This window comes from Ursus maritimus, unplaced genomic scaffold (genome assembly GCF_017311325.1).
Source record: "Ursus maritimus isolate PB19 unplaced genomic scaffold, ASM1731132v1 scaffold_21, whole genome shotgun sequence".
Lineage (NCBI taxonomy): Eukaryota > Metazoa > Chordata > Mammalia > Carnivora > Ursidae > Ursus > Ursus maritimus.
Window position 1 is genome coordinate 6,812,990 of NW_024424564.1, and position 24,374 is coordinate 6,837,363.

The 24,374-nt window shown below is 39.7% G+C and overlaps 1 protein-coding gene across 1 annotated transcript in view; it reads left to right on the top strand.

Annotated features, from left to right (window-relative positions):
- SRGAP1 (SLIT-ROBO Rho GTPase activating protein 1) overlaps positions 1-24,374 on the top strand; it is a 259,904-nt gene that overhangs the window by 216,534 nt on the left and 18,996 nt on the right. Inside the window, exons 13-18 of the mRNA XM_008684244.2 lie at positions 1,911-1,971; positions 2,277-2,354; positions 4,412-4,546; positions 16,605-16,710; positions 20,342-20,566; positions 22,808-22,887. Coding sequence (XP_008682466.1) covers positions 1,911-1,971; positions 2,277-2,354; positions 4,412-4,546; positions 16,605-16,710; positions 20,342-20,566; positions 22,808-22,887 — 685 coding nt within the window. The remainder of the gene's footprint in view (positions 1-1,910; positions 1,972-2,276; positions 2,355-4,411; positions 4,547-16,604; positions 16,711-20,341; positions 20,567-22,807; positions 22,888-24,374) is intronic.

Sequence of the window (24,374 nt, forward strand, 5' to 3'; positions counted from 1 at the left end):
AAAGGTGCTCCATCCCCGGAGGTCCCCATAATATCACTGTGAGACAGCAAGAGCAAACTGTTTTTTTCCCATGGGGAAACTGAGGCACAAAGGGATTTGTTTGAATGGTGGGTGGAGCACAGCCCACTGTTTCACGTTTTGTAAACTATCTTCTACCAAAGCATCTGGCATCCATGAAATTAAATTAAAACACACACACACTTATTACTTTTTGACCACAAAATTCATTGTATCTGAATAAAATACTGATGATAAGCAAAAGATTAGCAATTACCTGAGTAAATGTAAAGACGAAAATATTTTTTAAATAATGGAAAACTTAAGACATAGTGCAAACATTTTTCTTTTAATAACATTTTTTTTCTTTCTTTTTGTTTTAATACTCAGTTCAGCAGAGGTGCAAACTAATTTCTCCTTTTATCACTTACATTTAAGTATTTGTTGTTCTTTTAGGTTACAGTGTTAAGTGAATCAGGCATGTAAGGGTTACTTCCCCTAAAACACGCTTGTATCTTAGAGAAAAATCCCCTCACATACTCAGTAATTGTTGATGTAATTATATAGCTATTCTTGAGCCAACTAGTCTACGCTAAAGAGTTTTTATTCTTAAGAAATTAATAAAGTGTACATCCTAAAACAAATTAACTAATTAGAGAAACTTAATACAGTCTCTAGAAGTGATTGAAGCATTAACTGATTTACACACTGATTAGATAGTCTTAAAACCTAAAATAAAACTATTCCTCAAGAAGTGTATTAGCCATTCTAGGAATAGTAAAGAGTTTAAATGGCTCAGCTTCATTATTCCCAGTCCTTCCCCTGTTGCTTAATTGGAAAGGTTAGTGGATTCTGAATTGTTCTCATACATTAAGACAACCGAATTCTTCTTGTGTTTCAGAATAAAATTCCTCATGAATTAGTACCTGATGTCTGCTAATCATTTTGAACCTCCATGTTTCCTGTACAGATCTAATTCCTGAAAGAACAGAGTCTTTAAAAGTACATGAAAAATAGCTCCATAGTCAGTAACCTTCTTTAACTACATGGAGTGCATGGCATTGATACATATTTAACCGTGACCTCAGCCGCTCCTTCATCTCATCTGTCATCCTATATGTGTTTTAAAACATTTCCAGAATTCACATTTGTTCAGTAGAGTGCACTGACTCTATTACATGATATGGGGAAAGAGGCCAAAAAACTGTCCCTTCCTCAGAAAATAAGATCAAACGGGATGTGCATTTGTGCCATTTTTTCATAATCCTTAAAACATGTAAAAATAATGATGAAAAATCTATAAGGATAAGTTCTGATGCAAACCAAATAAATATATAACACATTGTAATCATCTCGAAGGCAGTCCTCCTACCCTGCATCTGGAAGCATGTAAGCTTTTTGATAACTGTTGTCATCCAGATGGTGTACTGTCAGGGTGTCGCAGAGAGGGTCCCGGGATGTCTGAAAGGCTGTGTGTAGTGACCAGTATGGCCAGTCAGTCCTAAGATGCTATGGTTAGAAGACACAGAGTTCTTTTTAGGTCCGTTAGATTAATTACTTGTATAAATAACTCTTAAAAAAGTGAGTGATTCCTGTATTTACTTTGATACATGAGCCTAAATATAAGTAAGGGGATGAATTAGCTTTGACATCTCTAGGCACAACAGAGGAGATTGAAACAGGATTGTGTTAAATGTATTTAATGTGGTTTGCTCCAGAGCTGAAATATACCTTCGGTTACATATAATTTTACTTTTGGCCTTAGTAGAATATTTTAGAGGGGGGAGTATTTGGAAATGATCCTCTAAAAGAGTAAAAAGCACTCTTTAATTAGGGTTAAACTGTGAACTTTATTATTATGTGTGATTTGTGCCTCTCTTCTGTGATTAACTGGTTTCCATCTCTTCACCCAGGACTCAGGACAGATTATCCCTCTCATTGTGGAAAGCTGCATTCGGTTCATCAATCTCTATGGTAAGCCATAAACTATGGAATTCTTATTTTGTTTTGGGGTGGGTTTTTTTTAAGATTTATTTATTTATTTAAGAAATCTCTACACCCAACGTGGGGCTTGAACTCACAACCCTGAGACCAAGAGTCACATGCTCCACCGACTAAGCCAGCCAGGTGCCCCTGAAATTCTTACTTAAAAAAAAAAAAAAATCACTAGGAGTATTTCAGTAAATGTGTCTTTTCATTTAACATTTGATTATTGGGAGAAGGGAGACCTACTAGTTGCGATGGGGTTTTTCATCCTCTTCATCTTCTGTTCTCTTTAGGTCTTCAGCATCAGGGGATTTTCAGAGTCTCTGGTTCCCAGGTGGAAGTCAATGATATTAAAAATTCATTTGAGAGAGGTAATTGCATGTTCTGTACCCATAAGTACACCATGTTAAAAAGCCATCAGCTGCTCCAGAGTGAAGTGGCATACTCGTTCTGTAGATCTTCAAAATCTTTCTCTTTGCATTCACTTCATTTTAGATGTTGAGGTAGGAATGTATTTAGAAAAGGTAAGAAATGAAGCCAGAATCGTAAGTCTTTGTCATCAAGTATAGGAAGGCATGTGGATTTTGTATCCTGGTTTAGGACTGGCATTGATCCTTCTCAGCATGTGTGTCAAAGGTGGCATAAGAACCCATAGAAGGTTCTGGAAGAGTGGCAAAATAACCCTGAGCCTACCTAGCAGGTGTTGGAGGTGACTCATCCCAACTGCATGTTGGGGTCGCTTTCCTTCCTCTTATTACCATTCCCAGACTCCTTCCCTGGTGCCTTACTCTTGTTCATCATTGGGTATCAAATAAATACTACTGAACTGTTACTTCGCACATTATAATTAGCAAAACCATACACTTTAGTGTCAGGCAGACCCAGAATCAAATCACTGTTCCAGTTACTAACCATTTGACTTTGGTCAAGTTACTCATCTCCTATTTTGGCCTCAGTTTCATCATCTGTAGGATTTTAGGTTGGGGTAGTGATTAGGTACGATCAGCGAAAATTCGTAATTCCGTAGGGATGGCTCTTAGTTATTAGTTTGCCTCAATTGTAATGATTTCCATCATGTCTACTCCTGGATACATCTGTACCTTTCTTCCTCTGCTTGGAAATTAAGCCAAACATACAGAATGAGGGGCATCATGGCATGAAGACAGGGCAACCTTCTCTCTCTCTCTCTCTCTCTCTCTCTCTCTCTTTCTCTCTCTCTGTCCCTTTTCCCTTGGCAGGGAGCCCTTGAACATTTGAAACCTTGGTGGAAGAGGTAAACTTGGAGCCACATTGTTTTTCCTGTTCCAAGTTCTCTGACTGATATGATGTGTAAAGCAGAGCAGCCTCCCCTCTCAGCAGCAAAGTGGTCCAAGTCTCTTATAGGAGCCATAGTCAGCATCAGTTGAAATGTATAAAGCATCAGTTTCCTGTGCCAGTCACCACAGGCAAAATGCTTTATTATTTTTCATTAGAAATTCACCTGGTATTTGTTTGTGATCTCTTTGAGTGAGGTTTTCTGTCAGTGAGCAAAAAAAAAAATATATATATATATTTGTGTGTGTGTGTGTGAATTTTGTGTTCAGTGATTTGTCAGAGAAAACTGAGGAAAAAGGAATCATGGGTTCCTGAAAATAAACTGCCCGAGAGTCAAAAAAAAGTTAAAATATACAATTTTTGTGAACTTTAGAACAGACCTGTGAATAAAAAATGGAGTTTGATTTAACGCTGCATATTATCTTGAATTTCTTAAGGATTTTATCTCAGTTTAATTCTCAGGAGGGTGGAATAGCCATGTCAATTATGTACGTTTTAAAACTGCTTACCATAAAGGATAATATAATTTCATATTTGTGATATATTTTCAAGTTTTTACTTTTTATACAAATCCCTTGGTGTACAATTAAGGGTACATTTTCAGATCCCTCTGTCTGATTTCCAAATCTCCCGCTGCTGAATGTAGCTCTCCCATGTGCCATGAATGCCACTGTGCCACTTTAGAACTATGTATGTAATGGTAGGTATTCACAAGTAGGTGCATCCTATAATACTTCTGATATCATGTCTATATTGTATCTTTTTTCCAGTGGGATACAAAATGCAGAATGTAGTATTTGAATTCATGTCAAGCTAAGATTAGATTTTAACTTTTAAGTCCCACAATATTTTATTTTAAGATTTGGGTAACTGATAAGGGATTATTTGGTAGCATAAGATTTTTAAAAAGCTCTATTTTAGCCAACTATTTTCAGTTAATCATGGGTTGGGATATCTAAACCAATTATTTTAATTCTAGTACTATATAATCTTTCATAAGGTATAATTAAAAGATACATGTAAATATAGAAACGTGTGTGAGTATAGAAACATATTTTTGTTCAGAGAAAAAAAGAGAAGCACTGAGGCATGTAACTAATATTTTTTTTTGTAGGTGAAAACCCTTTGGCTGATGACCAGAGTAACCATGATATTAACTCAGTTGCTGGCGTTCTGAAGCTCTATTTCCGTGGGCTGGAAAACCCCCTCTTTCCTAAGGAAAGATTTAATGATCTGATTTCTTGTATCAGTAAGTGGATTTTTTTTTAAGTCTTTTCCCACCAGAATTGTTTCACTAACCAATTTCCTGGAAAAGGCAGTGACCCCTCTCCACATATCCTCCCCCTATTACCCCATTGCCACCAAATTTTTGAGACCATTTGTTTTCTTTCTGGATCCAACATGAGTCATCCTCCCAGCTGTGGCCTCGCCCTCAGCTGAATGGGTTTTGCTCCTGAACATCACAGGCTCCATAGAGCCCAAGAGCTTCCCATTTAGTGGATGGAATACAGCAGAAAGGCAGGTGCCAACCAGCTAAGGGGAAGAGGAAGTTGTAAGCATGGAATGTAACTTCTTTTTGGCTTTTGGTTCTTGGTTTTCTCCACCAACCTTAGGAGTGGTGTAATTTTCCCATCTTTGACTGTTACTTCCAGAGCTAAGGTAAAATGAGATCAGTGATCATTAGTACAGTGCAGGGACACCAGGTGGTAATTATCTGTCAGTGGGCATCCCCAGCGAATAGGCAGAGTTGTTCTGGGACTATGTGTGACATATCATGAAACTGATAATCATCAGCAGATAAAGCATTGCTGTTTTATTCAGGGAAGCGTTTGAGACTACAGGAAAGAAGGTGAAATTCATAATACCAGGAACGAGGTTATTAACCACATGGAGTTCATACATCTAAAAATGCATTGCCTTTTTAAGCCCCAGTTCCCAGGCAAGAGTCTAGAGCAGACTCACATCACACAGTGAGGCAAATAAGAATAAGGATCAAGCTTGCCCCTAATGAAGAAACCTTCTCACCCCACTTCCCCAACCAGTTCACCCCCCAACCCAAGTCCTACTGACCTCAAAAAATCTCCCAGATCATGCCTCCTTGCCCATTGTCATCGCCAGCACCTTAGCTTCTCCCAGGGCTGTTGCTAACAGTCTCTTGGTGGAGTCAGCCCCTAATTCTATGTTTTGCCATCTCTTCCCACCACCCCCATCCTCCACATCATTCCATCCTTCACACTGCAGCTAGATCCGACAGGGCAAATTTGGTTATATCACTCCCACCACCCCCCTTTTAAAACCTACTGCAATATTTCTCACCTGAACACAAACTCCTGGGTATGACCAATTCATAGAATCGAATTCTTCCTCTGTTGGATTGCTTCCTGGTTCTGTGCACACTCGTCTCCTGCCACCCTTCCCCTGTTTACTTCATATATGAACAGTAGCAAACAGCAAGCATGCCAGGGCGATGCCAGGCCATCGCCCACCCCCATGCCTTTGCCCACGCTGTTTGGTCTGCTGTCCCTGATAGCTGTTTGACATCTGCTGTGAAGGCTTTGCTGACCTGGCACTCCTCCCAGCATGCCATCCCTCCTCCTACCACCCCTAGCAGAATTAGTCACTCTCTCCTCTACTAACATTCCACTATGTACGGAGGTCTATAATTTTTCTTAATGCCCCACATTGCAGTTTTTAACCCCTTCTTCCTCTGTTGAAGAGAGAATTCAGGGAAGAAGCTAAGAATGCAGGCTTTGGACTCAAATAGCCTAAGTCCAAATTGCTCACCAGCTATGTGACTTAGGAAAGTTTCTTAACCTCTCTGCATGTGAGTTTCATCAGCTATAAAAAAAGGATTATTACAGACTATATATATCATAGGGCTGTGAGAATTAAATGAGTTAATACCTGTAAAGTGCCAAGAAGAGTGTCTGACAAAGAGTATATTCAATGAAATGCCTACAGGTAACTCCACAGGCCTGTGAGGTCTTAGTAGATTATTCAGTTTTGTAGCCCTAATACTTGGCATACTTAATTCCAAGTACATTAGTAAGTACAGAATTCATAGTTGTTAAAGGTCACCAACATTTCGCCAAAATTCTTTTGTTGGCATTCATGCCTACAAATCCTGGCTCTCGTTGGGTGTGAGTTCCCCAGTCATAATTCCCTCCACCCCCACCCCACACAGCCTGATGTCTTGTGTGGGATTCAGAGGTGTGCTTATGCGTCCATTCCAAGACCCTTACATAGCCTGAGTCATCACAGCAGGCCTGTGACCCAGCTGGAAAGAACTGAAAAGGAGGTGTCATGCTTCTGGAATTCTCCTTTGGGCTTGTCCAGAGATTTTCCTTACATCCTAGCCAGAAAGCTTAAATCTGGAAAAATAATAAGCACTCTACAATGCTTAGTGGTTTTCTTGGTACATACATCATATCAGCATTTATGTTCACGTGTACAAGTAGGATAAAGAGCATTGGACCACCTTGTCAGATAGTATTGTAGAACCACTTCACATTTTCACTGAATGAGAAATATTATTCCATTGTGGTTATTAAAATCTGAACCATAGAGTCAGAAAGATCAAGATCCAAATTGTACTTCACCCCTTAACAGCTTTGTCACCTTGGGCAGAGATTAATACTTAATCTTACTGAATATCTGTTATTTATTTCATATAGCCTATGTGAAGAATGAATGAGATAATTCATACAAAATATTTAGCATCATGCCTGACACATAGTAAACCTCAATAAATGTTGCTAGCTATCATCATTACGGCTGTTACAACTACTCCCGCTATAATGTGAGGTCACATATGCCAGCACCTGGCTTAGCCATGTAGCAGCCTGTCTGTTCTTTGACCTCATTACCTCACATGCATTTAGAAATGAGGCTAGTCTAACCCAGAAGTTGTGATGCTTCCACCATGATTTTTCCCAGCACATGAAATGTTTCGTAACAAAGTCAAGCTGTCTCACAATGGAAGAGTCAGGCTTAGTGAAATATGAAGACCGTAGGGGAAAAAATGGAAGATCTATAGAAAGATCTTTCTTTTCATGCAAACAGTGCCTTACATGAAATGCTACCAGTGCAAATGAAGAAGTTGCAAAGACAACCCCACTGTATTAAAAAAGTGGATTAATGAAAAACAATGGCTTAATAATCCTCGGGTTAATTTTTATGAAAATAGTCTCTATCGGCGATGAATACCCCCCAAGACCTACATCTCAAAGAAGGAAGAGTCCCAGGATTCAAGGCTGCTAAGGATACTAGTCAGTAGAAATTTAACTGTGCTAGTAATTTAAGTAGTATTGTCAATGTTTTTGTTAGTGCTGTAGTTACAAAGTCGATAAGGGTTGAGTTGTCTGTCCCAACTCTACTTTTCCCCCATAAGTCCTGTTATTTTTAGTGCATTTTGCAGGATAGGATGTTTTCAAGAACACATAATGAGTGATGCTGCATATAACAACCCCTTTTCTTCCAACATCTAATCTCTTAAAAAGAAAGGGATTTCTAGCTATTATTGATTTATCTCTAGGCAAGCATCTCCTCATGCCAGTGTGACCGTGATGTACCGTATTTTTTCTGGATTTTCATTAAATTCTTTGAGAATGTTATAATATGTCATTCATCATTACGTCCTCTCATCAATATTACAATTTTTGATAATTTGAAACATTGCCTACCATATACAAAGCTTTCTAAGGACTCAAAGGCTTGATTTTTGCATTCAAAAGGTTTAAAAAAAATAGTAAGAGAACAAAGATATTTACAAATAAATGCAATCGAAGTTAGTATGTAATACAAGCACGAAGATTTAAAAACTCTAGTGGAGAGAGGGGGCTCTCGTGCAGGTTGATTGTTTTTATCTGTGTCATCTTCTCTTAGCATTGCCATCACTGGATTGATTTTTCCCTATTAAGAAAATTTCATGTGATATTTACTTTGTATAGAAAAATCTTCCCTTTCCATCTTTTTTAAGCATTTACATAGGTCTCTACGGCTCCTGGATGACTCAGTGGGTTAAGGTTAAGCTTCCAATTCTTGATTTCAGCTCAAGTCATGATCTTAAGTCTTGGGATCAAGCCCCACCATGGGCTCTGCGAGGAGTCTGCTTCTCTACCTCTCTCTAAAATTAAGAAATCTTTAAAAAAAAAAAAAGAGTTTACATAGGTCTCTGGTTACCTACTACTTTTTGCTTACTTACTTTTGGAGCATTTGGGGAAAGATTTTTTTTTTTTTTAAAGATTTTATTTATTTATTCGACAGAGATAGAGACAGCCAGCGAGAGATGGAACACAAGCAGGGGGAGTGGGAGAGGAAGAAGCAGGCTCATAGTGGAGGAGCCTGATGTGGGGCTCGATCCCACAACGCCAGGATCATGCCCTGAGCTGAAGGCAGACGCTTAACCGCTGTGCCACCAAGGCGCCCCAGATTTTTTTTAAGTGATGAGCTGTTATTGTGCCATTTTCATGTCCCAAAATATTACATTCTTTGGAAGCTTACAAATATATGTACAAAAGAAAATTGGTATTAGCTTGCACGTGCATGCACGCATTCTCAAAAAAAAAAAAAATTATCTGGATAAACACCTGGTGGACTCCAGTGCAATCTAAATTTGAAGTGACAAACTTGTTAGTGTCTCAGTGTCTCACCCAAGGGTTGTTTTTATTTTTTTAAAACCATCCACTTCGTGCATGGCTTTGTAAATGCTCCAGATTAGGCCCACACATTCTGGGCACCTTCTAGAATGGCTGTAAACCGTGGCTTTGAGATTCCCTAGGCAGAAGTCCAACGACTGGCCCTAGATGAGCTACCCAGGTGATTCGTGGTCTTTCCTGGCTGCCTCAGGGCAGTGAGCCCAGGTGGCACATTTGCGCTTCACGTTACCTTGTGTGTTACTCTCTAGGGGACTGCTTGAGCACCAGGAAACTTTTTAGGAGGGTCTTTCACCTGTCATGATAGCAACGTGTCGTCTTGTAGAATACTTGAAAAATACACAAAAGCACATAGAACAAAATGCTACCCTCCCTAATGCCGCTACTCAAAGACAATCAATGGTGTGGACACATCTTGTTGCATCTCCTTCTGCTCTTTCTGTATTCATGTGCACACACAACTTTTTTTAAAAGCAAAGTGGAACTGTACTGTCCATTCTGTTCATCATCAACCTTTTTGACTCTCTTATTATATATAATTTCAAACATCTGTAAAAAGATACAGAAAATTTTAATGAACCCCAGTATATAACAGTCACCTAACTTTAACAATTTTCATTTCTTGAACAAAATTATCCCACCTCTATCCTTTCCATCATCTTCTTGATGTTGTACCACTTCCTCTATATGTATGACTCTCTGGGAGATGAGGATTCTTTTCTTTTTTGTATGACGTAGCCATAATACCATTAACATACCATAAAAAATAACAGTAATTCCTTAAAATCATCAAATAGCCAGTCAGTACATTTTTAAAATCATTGTTTATTATGCAATTAGTATGTGATCACTGTAGAAAAATTAGAAAATAATATAGTAAAACAAACCAAAGATAATATAAACCTTTTTAGTATGTTCCCAGATTTTTCCTATACACATACCTATGTACTTTTAAGTTTTTTTATACCCATGTACTTTTTTTTTAGTGGGAAAGAGAGGGGAGGAGGGGCTGAGGGAGGAGAGAGAGAATCTTGAGCAGGCTCCACACCCAGCGCAGAGCCCATTGCCAGGCTCAATCTCATAACCCTGAGATCATGACCTGAGTTGAAACCAAGAGTTGGATGCTCAACCACTGAGCCACCCAGGCGCCCCTATACCTGTGTACTTTTTAAAGCAGCTTATTGTGAGGCACCTGGCTGGCTTAGTCAGTTAAGCACCCAACTCTTGGTTTTGGCTCCGGTCATGATCTCATGGGTCATGAGATCGAGCCCCAGTTGGGCTCCACACTCAGCAGGGAGTCTGCTTGAAGATTCTCTCCCTCTGCTCCTCCCCCGACTCATGCTTGTTTTCTCTCTCTCTCTGAAATAAATAAATAAATCTTAAAAATAAAGCAGTTTATTGAGATACAATTCTTGTGCCATACAATCCATTCATTAAGATGTACAACTCAGTGGTTTTTAGTACATTCACAGGATGATGCAGCCATCACCACAATCAATATTGGAACATATTTATGGCTCAAAAAAAAACAAAAACCCGATTAGGAAACATACACTATTTACTCATTCCTTCTCCAGAACTAGGCAACCACTAATCTATTTTCTATGAACGTACCTATTCTGGCCATTTCATATATAAACGGAATCATACAAAATGTGGTCTTTGGTGACTGGCTTCATTTACTTAGCATGTTTTCACGGTTCACCCATGTTGTAGCATGTATCAGCACTTTATTTTATTGCCAAATAATTGTCCCCACTGAATGGATATACCACAACCATATACTTCTTATAAAAGGGGTATCATACCAAGTGACTGCTAATGGATGTGAGATTTCTTTTTGAGGTGATAAAAATGCTCTAAAACGGATTGAGGTAATGATTGATCAACTGTGAATATACTTTAAAGCCAAAAAACTATATACTTTATATGTGTGAATTATATGATATATGAATTATATCTCAACACATCTCATTAGAAATTGTATCATGTCCTATTTGTTCTTTATAAGCCTTTTTTTTTTAAGATTTTATTTATTTATTCGACAGAGATAGAGACAGCCAGCGAGAGAGGGAACACAAGCGGGGGGAGCGGGAGAGGAAGAAGCAGGCTCATAGCGGAAGAGCCTGATGTGGGGCTCGATCCCATAATGCCGGGATCACGCCCTGAGCCGAAGGCAGACGCTTAACCGCTGTGCCACCCAGGCGCCCCCTTTTTTTTTTTTTAAGTAGACTCCATGCCCGGTGTGGAGCCCAGCATGGGGTTTGAATTCACAACCTTGAGATCAAGACCTGAGCTGAGATCAAGAGTCAGACATTTCACCCTCTGAGCCACCCAGGCACCCCTATAAGCCATTTTTTGAATTTAGTGATGTTATTAACAATTCCCTGTATCAGTATTTTTCAAAATACAGACTTTAGTCACCATATAATGGCTTTTATTTCATTTAACAAACCCCATAGTTTTAGAAATTTAGGTTGTTTCCAGTGATTTTGCAGTTAAAATATTATAATGAGCCTTTTAGTACATAAATCTATTTGCCCATTTCTAATTGTTTCATGGAAGGAAAAAAAAAAAAGCTTTCAGATTCTCTTCCTGGTTCTCCAATGTATGTTTTTGTGGCTAAAAATTCTTTCAGCCTTATTGCATACGTGATGGTTTCTGTCTGAATTCTAAATTTCTGTTTGATGCATTATGCTAGGGATTCCTTTTACCCTTAAAAATATGGAACAGACTGAGTATCTGAACCGAATAAGTAAAGCTTCCTAAGCTAAGACTGTTCCTTTACTAACCTCAATAATTCAGCAGGAGGAGAAACATTATTTATGTATTTATTTCTACAGTGTTGCTATTTAACTAGGAAAGAACATAATGGTTTAATTCACAGAACTTAATCTATTAATGATAATTAGAAAGATTTGCAAGCGTTTCATTTCTTACCTAGAAGAGCAGCTGGTAACTCTCCCATCAAGGCTAGGCTAAGAGTCATCTAAATGTGCTAGAACTTCTGTTTTCCTCTTTCCCTTTCATTCACACACATACACTGTCACACACACACGGTTGATTCATACCTTGACATTCATAGAACCTAACAATGAACCTAAAAATGGCATGGGGCTGGTAAACTCACCTTGAATACTGCCCCTTGATCTATGGAGCTCAGAAATACTTGTGTGCCCGCTCTTAAATCAACCATTTCTAAATGTGGCCATTCATTTCCTTCCCTGCTGTCATATTTGAGGATAAATTTGCATCTTATGATTTATTATTTGTTTTCTGACAAATACTTTTGCCAGTACTGCCACAGAAGAACTGATATTTTCAGAGGAATGGCCTTTTGAGTTTTTTGCCATTTTTCTGAAGTAACTTGTGTTTTGTGATGAATTTTTCACACACATTTCCGCGGAGCTGTCAAAGCCCCATGCTGTGAGGTTGGGATGCTGACGTGGGAACTTTCCCGTGCTAGGAAAAGAACATAAGTAAGCATGGGGAGCTTTGAGCACGTGATCAAGTTTGGATGAATGCCACTTTTACCTAATTACATGAGATCCTGAACTGTGGAAACAAAGGGCAGCTTAAAAGAAATTCAAATGAAATACTGGTTTTCCTTACTGACAACTTCTCTGAGGGGAAGAAAAGATCCATCTTTTCATGCAGCATAAAATTGGGAAAGACTGAATTGCCACACTCAGAGCCAACTGCGAATGCACATTAATCAGAGTGTCCAAAGCAACCATAAATTTTGACCTGCTAAGTGGACTCGGGAGAGTAAATGAGTCATTTGTACCGGAGTAAGGCTCCTGTAGGACGTACGCGGCCGGCCTGTTGAGCAACCAGCCAGGTAATATCTGAGTCCTGCTCACAACCATCATGCTCGGAGGCCTCTGGGACAGACAGATTTGCTGCGACTTCAGGAATGCTCGCAATTCCGTTCTGCTTTGATTTATGTTTACTGTAGTTGCAGAGAATGGATGCCTGCCTCCCATAATTTCAGCTAGTCTTTTTGGCATCCCTTTTTTACATTCCAGTTGCCTTCCTCTCCTGAAATCTTTCATTTGCATCTCATGGTGCCCTCCTCCAATATTTTTTTTTCAAATTGTGGCAAAATACACGGAACATAAAACTTACCATCTTATCCATCACTGAGTGTACGAGTCAGTGGCATTAAATACATTCCCACTGTTGTGCAGCCATCACCACCGTCCACCTCCAGAACTTTTTCATCCTCCCAGACTGAAGCTCTATCCGCAGAAAGCAGTAACTCCCTGAGCCCCTGACAACCACCGTGCTATTTTCTGTCTCTATGAACCTGACTACTCTAGATACCTTGTGTAAGTGGAATCATACAGTATTTGTCTTCTGTGTCTGGCTTATTTCACTTAGGTTGTTTTCAGGATTCATCCAGGTTGTGTGAGAATTTCATTTCTTTTTTAAGGCTGAGGAACGGTTCCTTGTGTATATATACCACATTTGTTTCTCCACTCATCCATCAGTGAACATTTGGGTTATTTCTGCCTCTTGGCTATCGCAGTAATGCTGCTGTGAAATTGGTGTATCAATACCTGTTCTGTGGAAGTATTGAATCGCTGTATTGTACACCTGAAGCTAACACTACACTATATATTAACTAAGTGAAATTTAAAACTTTTTAAAAAAATCAACGAGTTAAAATTAACCACTAAACAAACAAACAAATACCTCTTCCCCCGTTGTTGTTTTTTTTTTAAGATTTTTTAAAATTTATTTATTTGTCAGAAAAAGACACCGCAAGCAGGGGGAGCGGCAGAGGGGGAGGAAGAAGCAGGTTTTCCGGTGAGCAAGGAGCCTGATGTGGGACTTGATCCCAAGGCCCTGGGATCATGACCTGAGCCGAAGGCAGACACTTAACCAACTGAGCCACCTAGGCATCCCCGCCTCCCTGCCCAATTCTTTTTAAATAAAAGTTTGAACTACCTTTAAGAGGTAGAGGAACCCACTTTAGAACTGAGAGGTGGAAACAAGAGGATCTTGAATTAAAATTAAGCCTCTCGGGAGTAATGCCTGTGTCTTCTTCTAGCCTGAAAATGACTTGCCCCCTTTGGGATTTGACAAAGATTAAAGATTAATAATACATTGAGAGTAGTTCCTTTCACATTCTTTCCTTTTCTTTTTTTTCTCTAAGGCCCCAAAACTAGCCTGAAGTTGCTAAAGCCCTCTGCTTGATAGTTGATGTGAACCTTATACGGATCAGCCTGGAGAATCAGTAGACCTAACTTTCTGAAACAGTCCAGATCCTCAGTAAACGATGGCAGAAGTTTTGTTGTTTTGTTTTTAATCATAACCCTTATATGGATCTATATGTGCTAGAAAAGAGTAGAAGGTATTGCCAGTCAGGAGACCATTAATGGGACAGTTCACCATTACAGTTTATAATTTGCATAAACATATTAAACTTTGTAACTGTTTGGTTTGAGGCATGAATGGAAAATCATTTATGCACACAATTTTGTAAGGACCAGAGAATAAATGCTAGTAAATGTCAATATTTACTTTTAAGAATGGGTCATAAGTCATTTCAAGTTTCAGAATGCCTGGTTTAAGAGGAATTGGAATGAGAAACTGAATTAGGAAAGTATTATCATGGTCCAAGTTAGAAATAATAAAGACTTGGGGCGCCTGGGTGGCTCAGTTGGTTGAGTGTCTGCCTTCGGCTCAGGTCATGATCCCAGGGTCCTGGGATCGAGTCCCACTTTGGGCTTCTTGCTCAGCAGGGAGCCTGCTTCTCTCTCTGCCTCTGACTGCTGTTCCCCCTGCTTGTGCGCTTCCCCCCCCCCGTCAAATAAATAAATAAATAAAACTTTAATAAAACATAATAAAGACTTCAATTAGGAAATTAGCAACAAGATATCCAGGGGTAGACAGAATTTATGTCCCACATAAAATTGAAAAATGAAGCGAAAATACTACCTTCCTAGAAGGGATGGTCCTAACTTCAAGACCAGATGCGTTTGCCATTGAAGAGAACAAGTAGAGATCCATGAGGGCTAGCTACATTTATGTGTGGGAGAAGGTCAAAAAACTTGAGAATTAGGAGAATCAATTGGCTATTGTTTCAGAAATGAAGTCCTAAAAAAAAAAAAGGCCTGAGATTTTTCAAGTAGGCTATATGAATATCTCAAGAGCAATTAAGAGCAAACGTAGTAGTATGAAATTAGAGTAAACTTCAAAAATGTTTCTGAAATATTTTTTGAAATATTTTTCCCAGGGTCGCCTGGCTAGCTCAGTTGGTAGAGCATGCATCACTTGATCTTGAGGTCATGAGTTCAAGCCCCATGTTGGGCATGGAGCCTACTTAATTAAAAAAAATAAAAAGTTTAAAAAGAAATATTTTTCTCAAATGTATCTTTATTGAATGTCTTCAAAGTTGTACTTTATTATAAAGTGGGCGCCTAGCGGCTCAGTCGGTGGAACACAAAGCTTTTGAGCTTGGGATTGTGGGTTCGAGCCCCACACTGGGTATAGAGATTACTTAAAATCTTTTCAAAAAAATATTGTACTTGATAAAGTACTTTGAAATCCAGGAAAGACAACCCGACTTAAACAGAAAATAAGTTTTAGTCCCAGCTCCACCCCTCCGCCAACTAACGTAGGGTCGTTACTTACCCAGTTCTCTTTTCCTATTCCATTAAATAGGGGTGACATTACATGCCCTGCCTACTCCACAGTATTGTTATCTGCATTAAATTGGATAGCAAATGTGAAAATGTATTGTAAAATATAGGCTTTATGCAAATAATGGATTATTAGTACTAACTTTTTTGCTGCTGTTCACAGGCACTTTTGTGTTAAGAGGCTTTGGACAATTTGTGTAGCTAGGAAAGAGGTATAAAATAATACTAGGAAGTCCCAGGTACCCCTGTCTTCAGGGAGCTTCCTCTCCCACAGGAAAGAAGAATAAGGAAGTAAATAACTGTAAACACCAGGGTGTAAGTTCTGTGAGGGCAGGAATCAAATCACTAACGTACTTCTAGTGCCTAACTAGTAGGCTCTCTTCAAATATATGTTTAAAAAATTGATAAAATTATATAATACAAAGTAAAAAGTCCTATCAATAAAACACTATGATAGTTTCGAGGAAGGAGAGATTCAAAACCCGGTAGGTTGCCTGAATCATAGTAATACGCAAATAAATATAGGATGCATTAATGAATCACAGGGAGATGTCCCCAAAAACTACTTTAGTTACCATGCAGCTTTTGAAAGGAGTTGAAACCATATCAGATGCAAAATCCAGAAATAGCAAGTGAAGGATGGTTTTCAAATCTAGAAGACACTGAGTCGCTCTAGACCAAGGCAATCAGAGAAAACAGTGGCGGGTCAGAGTAGATAGTCTCAGAAATGGGGGTACACCCAAGCTGATCACTTATTCACTGTTTTGGATACAACTGCATCTCACCGAGGGGCAAGGGATTGCTTATGGTCAGATATGAAATTTGATACTCAGTGTTCTGTAGGCTCCAGGCCCAGCATGGAGCCCAGTGCAGGGCCTGAACTCATGACCCTGAGATGAGGACCTGAGCTGAGATCAAGTGTCGGACACCTAACCAGTACCCAGTGTTCTGCTTTAAATGTGGCAAGCGAAAGGATCCTGACCATGTTCTCTTCTGTCTGTAGGAATAGATAATCTCTATGAGAGGGCGCTTCACATCCGCAAACTCCTCCTGACCTTGCCTAGGTCCGTCCTTATAGTGATGAGGTACCTCTTTGCCTTCCTCAATCAGTAAGTACCTTACTACTCTGCCGGAATGCCTGTCTTCCATTTCCATTTGCACTGCTCTGAACTCTTTGTTCTTAGATTCTATAAAATGTACATGGGGTCCCATTTATCAGCAGAGTCAAAGAGAAGACGATTGAATATAGATTGAAGATATGCTTTTCTTCAGCAGATTAAGGTCATTGTATAATAGCTGAAAGATGGAGAAACTGTGGCCGTAATGCAAAAGTATACAAATATTACCAGAAAGAACACTTGTCCGTGAAATATGTGTTTTTCCAACTTCCATCCAAAGCTAATGTCATGAACATTTTTGTCAAAATGATGTAAACTACCTGCTCACTGCAGAAAATGCCTGTGATTTTTGGTCCCGCTCACTGCAGAAAATGTCTGTGATTTTTGGAGCCAAAGTCAAGGAGAGAGGGGGAACCATAGATGCGAATTATACACAGATCCAAAAAAGAACTTCTACAAACTCAATATAATGAGACCTTGTCAAGAAGGTATTTATAAAAATCTCAGCAATAACATAACAGAGACCTCAAAAAATCACGGCGTTATTTTCAAAGGAACTTTACTGTTTTCATTTATGCACCTCGATTTTCATTTGTCTTACTTCCTAGGTAAGAAAAATGAGCCCCACTATAAGAACATCTTCTCCAAGTCCTATCTAAGAACCCCCTTTCTCTTCAAGGATGTAGTTAAGTAATTGGAAATAAAAGAATCTGGGAGGAGTAAGCTCAGGGCAATGCCTTCTCCTTCTGGCATGGGTTCATCCTTCCCAAAATTAGGTGTTTGCTCTTCTCTGTTTCTTTGGAGGTGTAGAGTTCTCACAAGTCATGGGGACTTACTACAGTCCTGCTGACTGTTCCTGAAATCATACCCACCCAGGCTGACCCCAGAAACCAAGTGTCACCCACTGGGGAAATGCTTGCAGGGAACTAAAATATGCACAAATGACAGTAAAAACCCATTTGTACAGAAATCACCACTAGAAATATGCGGTATCTAGAGAGATGGGTATAAACTATGTTTAGATTAAGTAGATGACCAGAAATTCTATCTTTAAATAAGCCTAGTTACCCAGGTGGTTTTAAAAATCTGAACGCTTACTGACCTTGGTGGGTGAGCTCCAGACCTCTGAGCAGGCTGCTGAGCGGCCTGGGCACGGGCACCGGGACACCACAGAGGAGCTGCTGTGGGGCCAGCTCTATCCAGGGGTGTCACCTGAGGAGTTCTGCCCCTTTATGGTGAAGGTGAGGGGGATTCTTAAATCTATTGTGTCTGCAGACATGCATTTCAACCAGCTGGAGGCATTCTTGACTGCTCAAACCAAAAAGCAAGGTGGGATCACAACTGACCAAGCTGCCGTCATTTCCAAATTCTGGAAGAGCCATAAGACAAAAATTCAAGAGATACTCATGAACCAGAGCTTTTGGGACATTGGGCTTCGGGGCCTGAGCTGGAGAGTTGATGGCAAATCCCAGCAAGGCACTCAGCTCAAATATACACCCCTCTTCCGTAATGGGGCTGGAAATGGGGCAAAATGGACAGGAATCTGAATTTCTGTGTTTGGCATTTGACCTGCCTAGCTGAAGATGAGTTATTAAAGCAAAGGTGTTCATGATCCCTCCCCAGTGACCTGGGTTGGTTTTTTGGGTTGTTGTTGTTTTTTAATCTTATTTCCTCATTAGTGTTAAAGCCTCAAATTAAAAAAAAAAAAAAATCCGGAGGCTTGCCGTCTTCACCTTTAATTGCATGTGCTTCCCCTTCCCCAGTCTGGAGTGCCTTGCGTTCCTGCCGGCCTTCTACGTGCTGTCCCCACTGAATTTTCCTGGCACACCTGAGCGATACCCCCTGTGAACCAATAAACCACAAGAGACTAGTAAAGCAGTCTGTGAATCAAGAAAGTTCATAAAACCTGAATCTAACTCACCCTGCATCTCAACAGAATAGCAGATGTGCCATGAGTCAGCCGGCTGGCATTGCTTCCAGCGTTTCTGCCCAAAAATGCCCCCTGGCTCGCTGCACCTGCCTTCATGCAGAAACAAGCCCCAACTTCTCGGGTGGGATGCGTGGGACCGGCATTATGAAAAGAGCCTATTCTCCCTTAATTGTAAAATCGAAACTTGGATATAACATTTTTATAACAAGATTTTGCTCTTCAAACCTGCACTAAATTAAGGACCCAGAAAGATTAACTATGACTCTCCCCATCAAGCTTCCATGTGTCTTTCGAAAATTAGACCGTTCTTACTCTGAATCTCACTTCCCCTCTGTGCATCCATTTTCCAGGTGATCTGTAACATGATCATTGCCTTTATTGTGAACTTTTTTAAAGACAGTATGCTTGAGAAATGGCAGACGGGAAAGACATATGTTAGCTGAGGAAATCATGCTTTTGTATTTTCTGCTTTCTAGGCTATCTTATTTCTAAAAAAGGGTAAAGTATCAGGTCATGTGGTATTTCAGTTTCTTTGTGTCTGTCACTGTCTCCCAAATGTGGCTGAGTCTCTTTTTTTCTTCCATTTGTCATCTGTTCACCTGGATTTTACATTTCCTTTCAAGATTGACATCTTATTCACGGAAAGATAACGTCTCTAGCTTCTCCCTAGAACAGTACCTTCTGCACGTGTTAGAGGCAGAACGATAAAGAACTGGCTTATTTTGAGTCACCTCTGGAAAATACCTCACAAATATCCATTGGATTGAATTTAGAAATTAGTGCTAGACAACCAGAAACCTCCCCAAAGCTTGTAATTTGCCAGCTTTAAAAGGAATGAGAGAATTGGGGATTCTTTTCCCCTTTTCTTGCACGTATAACGTCTTCTGTGGCCCTGACTGGTGGGCAGTTTTGATAGTCTTACCCAAAAGCAAATTATAAAGCCTGGAGTTGTTTGCTTTCTTTCAGTGGGTACAAAGAAAAGATGCTTTGTTTTCCTCTAGGCTTTCCTCAAGATTTATAGGGGGGAAACTGAACTCTGAGATGTGGGAGGACATGTTAAGATGTCCATAAAGCTTTATGGCGCTCACGCTGCCCTCCTCAGATTTACTCGAACAGCATTTAAAGCCTCACCATGGTGTCTACAAACGAAACGCATTCACTTGATCGTGGTCTCCATTGAAATAGAAATTATCTTAAACTCTCTTGTGGCTTTGAAAAATGCCACTTAATTAAGTAAGGAGGATTTATATTCCCCTTTCAGTTTCTTCCTAGTTGAAAGGTTATAAGTTGCTTTACTTTCTTTGGAATTTGCTGAGGCAACTTAAAGTAGATGGAACGTTATCTTATTCTAATAATAAAAACCAAATAAAATGCTTTGGATCCTTATTTTCAGAATATAAAGTATCTTATTAAACATCAATTTTCTGGGGCGCCTGGATAGCGCAGTCGTTAAAGCGTCTGCCTTCCGCTCAGGGCGTGATCCCGGCGTTCCGGGATCGAGCCCCACATCGGGCTCCTCTGCTGGGAGCCTGCTTCTTCCTCTCTCACTCGCCTGCTCTGTACCCTCTCTCACTGGCTGTCTCTCTGTCACATAAATAAATAAAATCTTTAAAAAAAAAAATATTAAAAAAAAAAACATCAATTTTCTTTCTTCTCTCTTGTCCTTTCATAACTCTTGCCTTTCTCTCATAGCCTTTCACAGTACAGCGATGAGAACATGATGGACCCATATAACCTGGCCATTTGTTTTGGCCCCACATTAATGCCTGTCCCGGAAATACAGGATCAAGTGTCTTGCCAGGCTCATGTGAATGAAATTGTCAAAACCATCATCATCCACCATGAAACTATTTTCCCAGATGCTAAGGAGCTGGATGGCCCTGTTTATGAGAAATGTATGGCTGGAGATGACTACTGGTAAGTCCCAAGAATTTTAGTGTTTCTCCGCCTGGAAAAATTATGGAAGTATAGACATCAATTTAATTAAGAATAAGAATTGACCATAGGTTGCCAAAGATTCCAGTTTTTACAAAAAGAAGAAGCAGGAACACTTGAGATAAGTTAGAATACTAAGACCCATGACACTGGCTTCTTACTATGAAAACTCCCATTCATCCCTCAAGGATGGCATCTTTTTAGATATATCCACCCTACTGTAACTTCAGTAGAGAATAACAGTTTTGAAACATATTATATAGAACTGTATTAATTTTACTATTATATCAAACAAAGATAACTGAGCTGACAGATTTCATTTTTATTCTGAAATAGTTTTGGCTCTATAGGAAGTATTTCAGATATATCATTTTAAAGGAGTCCTGTCAACCAAATATGTTTTCATTCTTAATTATTTCCATTCTTACTAATAAATATTATCCTAACCAATTATAGTAGTAATGGTCATTTTAAGCAAATTTATTTTCATTTATCTAATTTATTATTAATATATCACTGGGTTAAAAAATGGCAGTAATAGTAACTATTACTATTATTTAATATTATTTAGTATTTAGTATTACAATGCTACTATTACTATTATACTATCAATATTACATATTATTAATATGGCAGTATAGTCACTAGTGAAGTATGAAGATTGGGGGGGTGTGGCCGGTTGAATAATCCCAAAGGTAGGAAACCCTAAAATGTCTATGCTCACTATGTGACTTATGAATTCCTGCTTCTACGAAGTCATATACAGTAAAAGTAGCTTTGGTTCCTTGAGCCCCTACTATGTGCCAGCTACATGTGATCACTTTATGCACTGACCACTCTGAAGTGAAGAGAGGCCATGGAGGCTCTCCAAGGACTACTCGTAACTGGAGGCCGCCCAGGTCTGTCTGATTCCAAAGCCCACGTGACTCTTCACACTCAACAGCTGCCTCCCAGCCCGCTCCAGAAACTGTTCTGTACAGCTTAGATTCCGGAGCAGCTGGAACAGACCTGTCTAAGCCCATTCTGGACACACACACACACACACCCCACCACCACCGACACTTTGTTTCCCGTGGCCTCACCGAGGATTAGGTAGAAGTAGAGTGAGTAGCTGAAGGATCTTTAAGGTGAAAGTACACTTGAACTCTAACAGTGGTCTTACACCACAGTATGATCAAATGTATGCGTTAAGGAAACTGAAGGGTGACTGTTTCCAGAAGCGCTCCTTTCTAAATTTAAACAGCAAAGCACGATGGATTCCAGTTCTCTGGTGTACCCAGCAATTTCACACGTGAAATTGAATTTAAAAATATTTACTTGAGCACATACTATGTGCAAGGTACTGACTGCTGAGCTTGGCTCTGGGAAGATAAATGAATAAAACAGCCCTGGTGAGATGCATAACTTTATCTTCATAGTCATATTTATTGCAAGGCCAATGTCACACTATTTCCAAACATTCAGGGCTATATCAGTAAGTTCTGCTGTCTTCTTCCTTTTATCCAAGAGTGATACGTGGAGGTCTAGCCAATATTATCTGATACATTGGATCCTAAGATTTTGTGGTCACTACTTTTTTACAAGCAGTCCCCATAATAAAGAGTCTTGCAGTCAGTAACATGTGTTTGGTTATGTCCTTCACCCATGCATGGTGTTCTCTGTGGGCATTGCTCATTTTGAACAGGAACTCAATGATAAAGTAGTTATCCTTCTCCCCAGCACCAGCAATATAAATGGGCTTTTACAGAATGTCAGGTTTGTATTTGTGACAGATGCATTCCATTTACCAGCATACATTTGAGGAGTGCGGTTGTGTTTAAAGGCCAAGTTTTTAAAAAGAATAAAATCATGACTCTCAAGTCTACAATGTACATGTGTCAAGAAAAGATGGGAAAGATAGTACAGCCAATTCAAAGCAGAAATCAAAGAGCCATCAATTGATATGCAGTTAAGGTATGTTGAAATGAGTTTGCAAAAACTGGTGTATCCATAGGGCAATAACCCTATTCCACTAGAATTCAACTCATTTTAATTTCTGTGGATACGAATTATCTGTGTCAAAGATGAAGGGACCTGCACTCCCGTAGGACCAGCATTTCATTGAAAGACTATCCAGCAACTCTTTTGCCATTCCAAAGTCTTCTGTTTTCACTTACAGTAGCAATTGTTCATTTTTTAAATTCTTTCTTTGACTTTATGAGAATGTCTGTTTCCACTTCGCAGTGACAGCCCGTACAGTGAGCACGGTACATTGGAGGAAGTGGATCAGGATGCTGGTACAGAGCCCCACACCAGTGAAGACGGTATGCCCTTGTGCCCGTACTGTTATAAAACTACCCTTAATATCCATTTTTTAAAGAATTGTTTATCTTAAGAATTCAGTAGGATACAAAAGAGTATTTATAAAATATGTGTAAAGTATGAAGAATAATATTGCAGTGAACACCACAAACCACCACCAAGTTGAAGAAAAAAGACATCATTACCTTTGCCTTCCCTGTTATGCTCGCCTTCCTTACTCCCTCAGGGGTAACTGCTATGTGTTTGTGTTTTTCAATGGTTTATTGTTTCATTTTCTCTTTTCTTGAACTTCTAGAAATGGAATCGTACCGTATATACGTCTCATGATTTTTTTCCACTCAGTATTATGTTCCTGAGATTCACCCACATTGTTGCATACAATTATAATCATTTATTTGGCCACTGTATGATATTCCATTGCATTTATTTTATTATTTTTTTTTAAAGATTTTATTTATTTATTCGACAGAGATAGAGACAGCCAGCGAGAGAGGGAACACAAGCAGGGGGAGTGGGAGAGGAAGAAGCAGGCTCCCAGCGGAGGAGCCTGATGTGGGGCTCGATCCCATAACGCCGGGATCACGTCCTGAGCCGAAGGCAGACGCTTAACCACTGTGCCACCCAGGCGCCCCTGCATTTATTTTATTATTGATGAATATGTGAGGGGTTCTTTTTCCTGCCATTAAAAAGAGTGCCTTTAGGACTATTGTGAAGATAGATGGTACTACGGTACAGCGAATGGACAGGAGTTTCTCCATGATATACGCACCTAGGAGTAAGCATGTTTTCAGCTTTACTGGATAGAGCCAAACTGTTTTCGAGAATAGCTGTAATGATATATACCCCCACCAGCAGTATATCAGCTTTCCAGTTGGAAATATTCATCAATACTTAATTCTATCAAATATTGTCATCTTTGCCAATATTCGTCGTGTGTAATGGTATCTTGTAACTTTAATTTGCATTTCTCTGATTATTGATAAAGATGCTATTTTACAATATACAGTATTAATAGAAAACTTGGTGTATAGTAAGGACAACAGATCAGGAGAGAATTGCCCATTGAAAAGATACTTTGTTACTCACAGTTCTCGAGAGTAAAGGGTACATCATGCCACAGGTGGCCACACAGAAAAGCACCAAGGTTGGTCAGGAGGCAGAGGTAGAAGGAGCAACTGGGCAAGAGTCTTTGCTGTGGTTTCCACAGGAAGGAACAGGCAGGGCAGGGTAAGCAGTTTGCAGAATGATTTCAGCAGGCTCTGGGGCATAGGGGCTGTCTCTGGGTGTCTGGTACCTGGCTCAGGTGATTAGGGCAGGTGGAGAGTGACCCAGAGGAGGTGGTTGGGGTGGGCTCTGGACTGGGGGGTTTGTATTTGAAAGGCACAACAGGTGAGTTGTTTACACTATCTGTAGGAACTAACGAATCTTGGGAGAGCCAGTCCCTCCAGCAGCAACAAGGTCAGAATACAGAAAATAAAAGATATGGCTC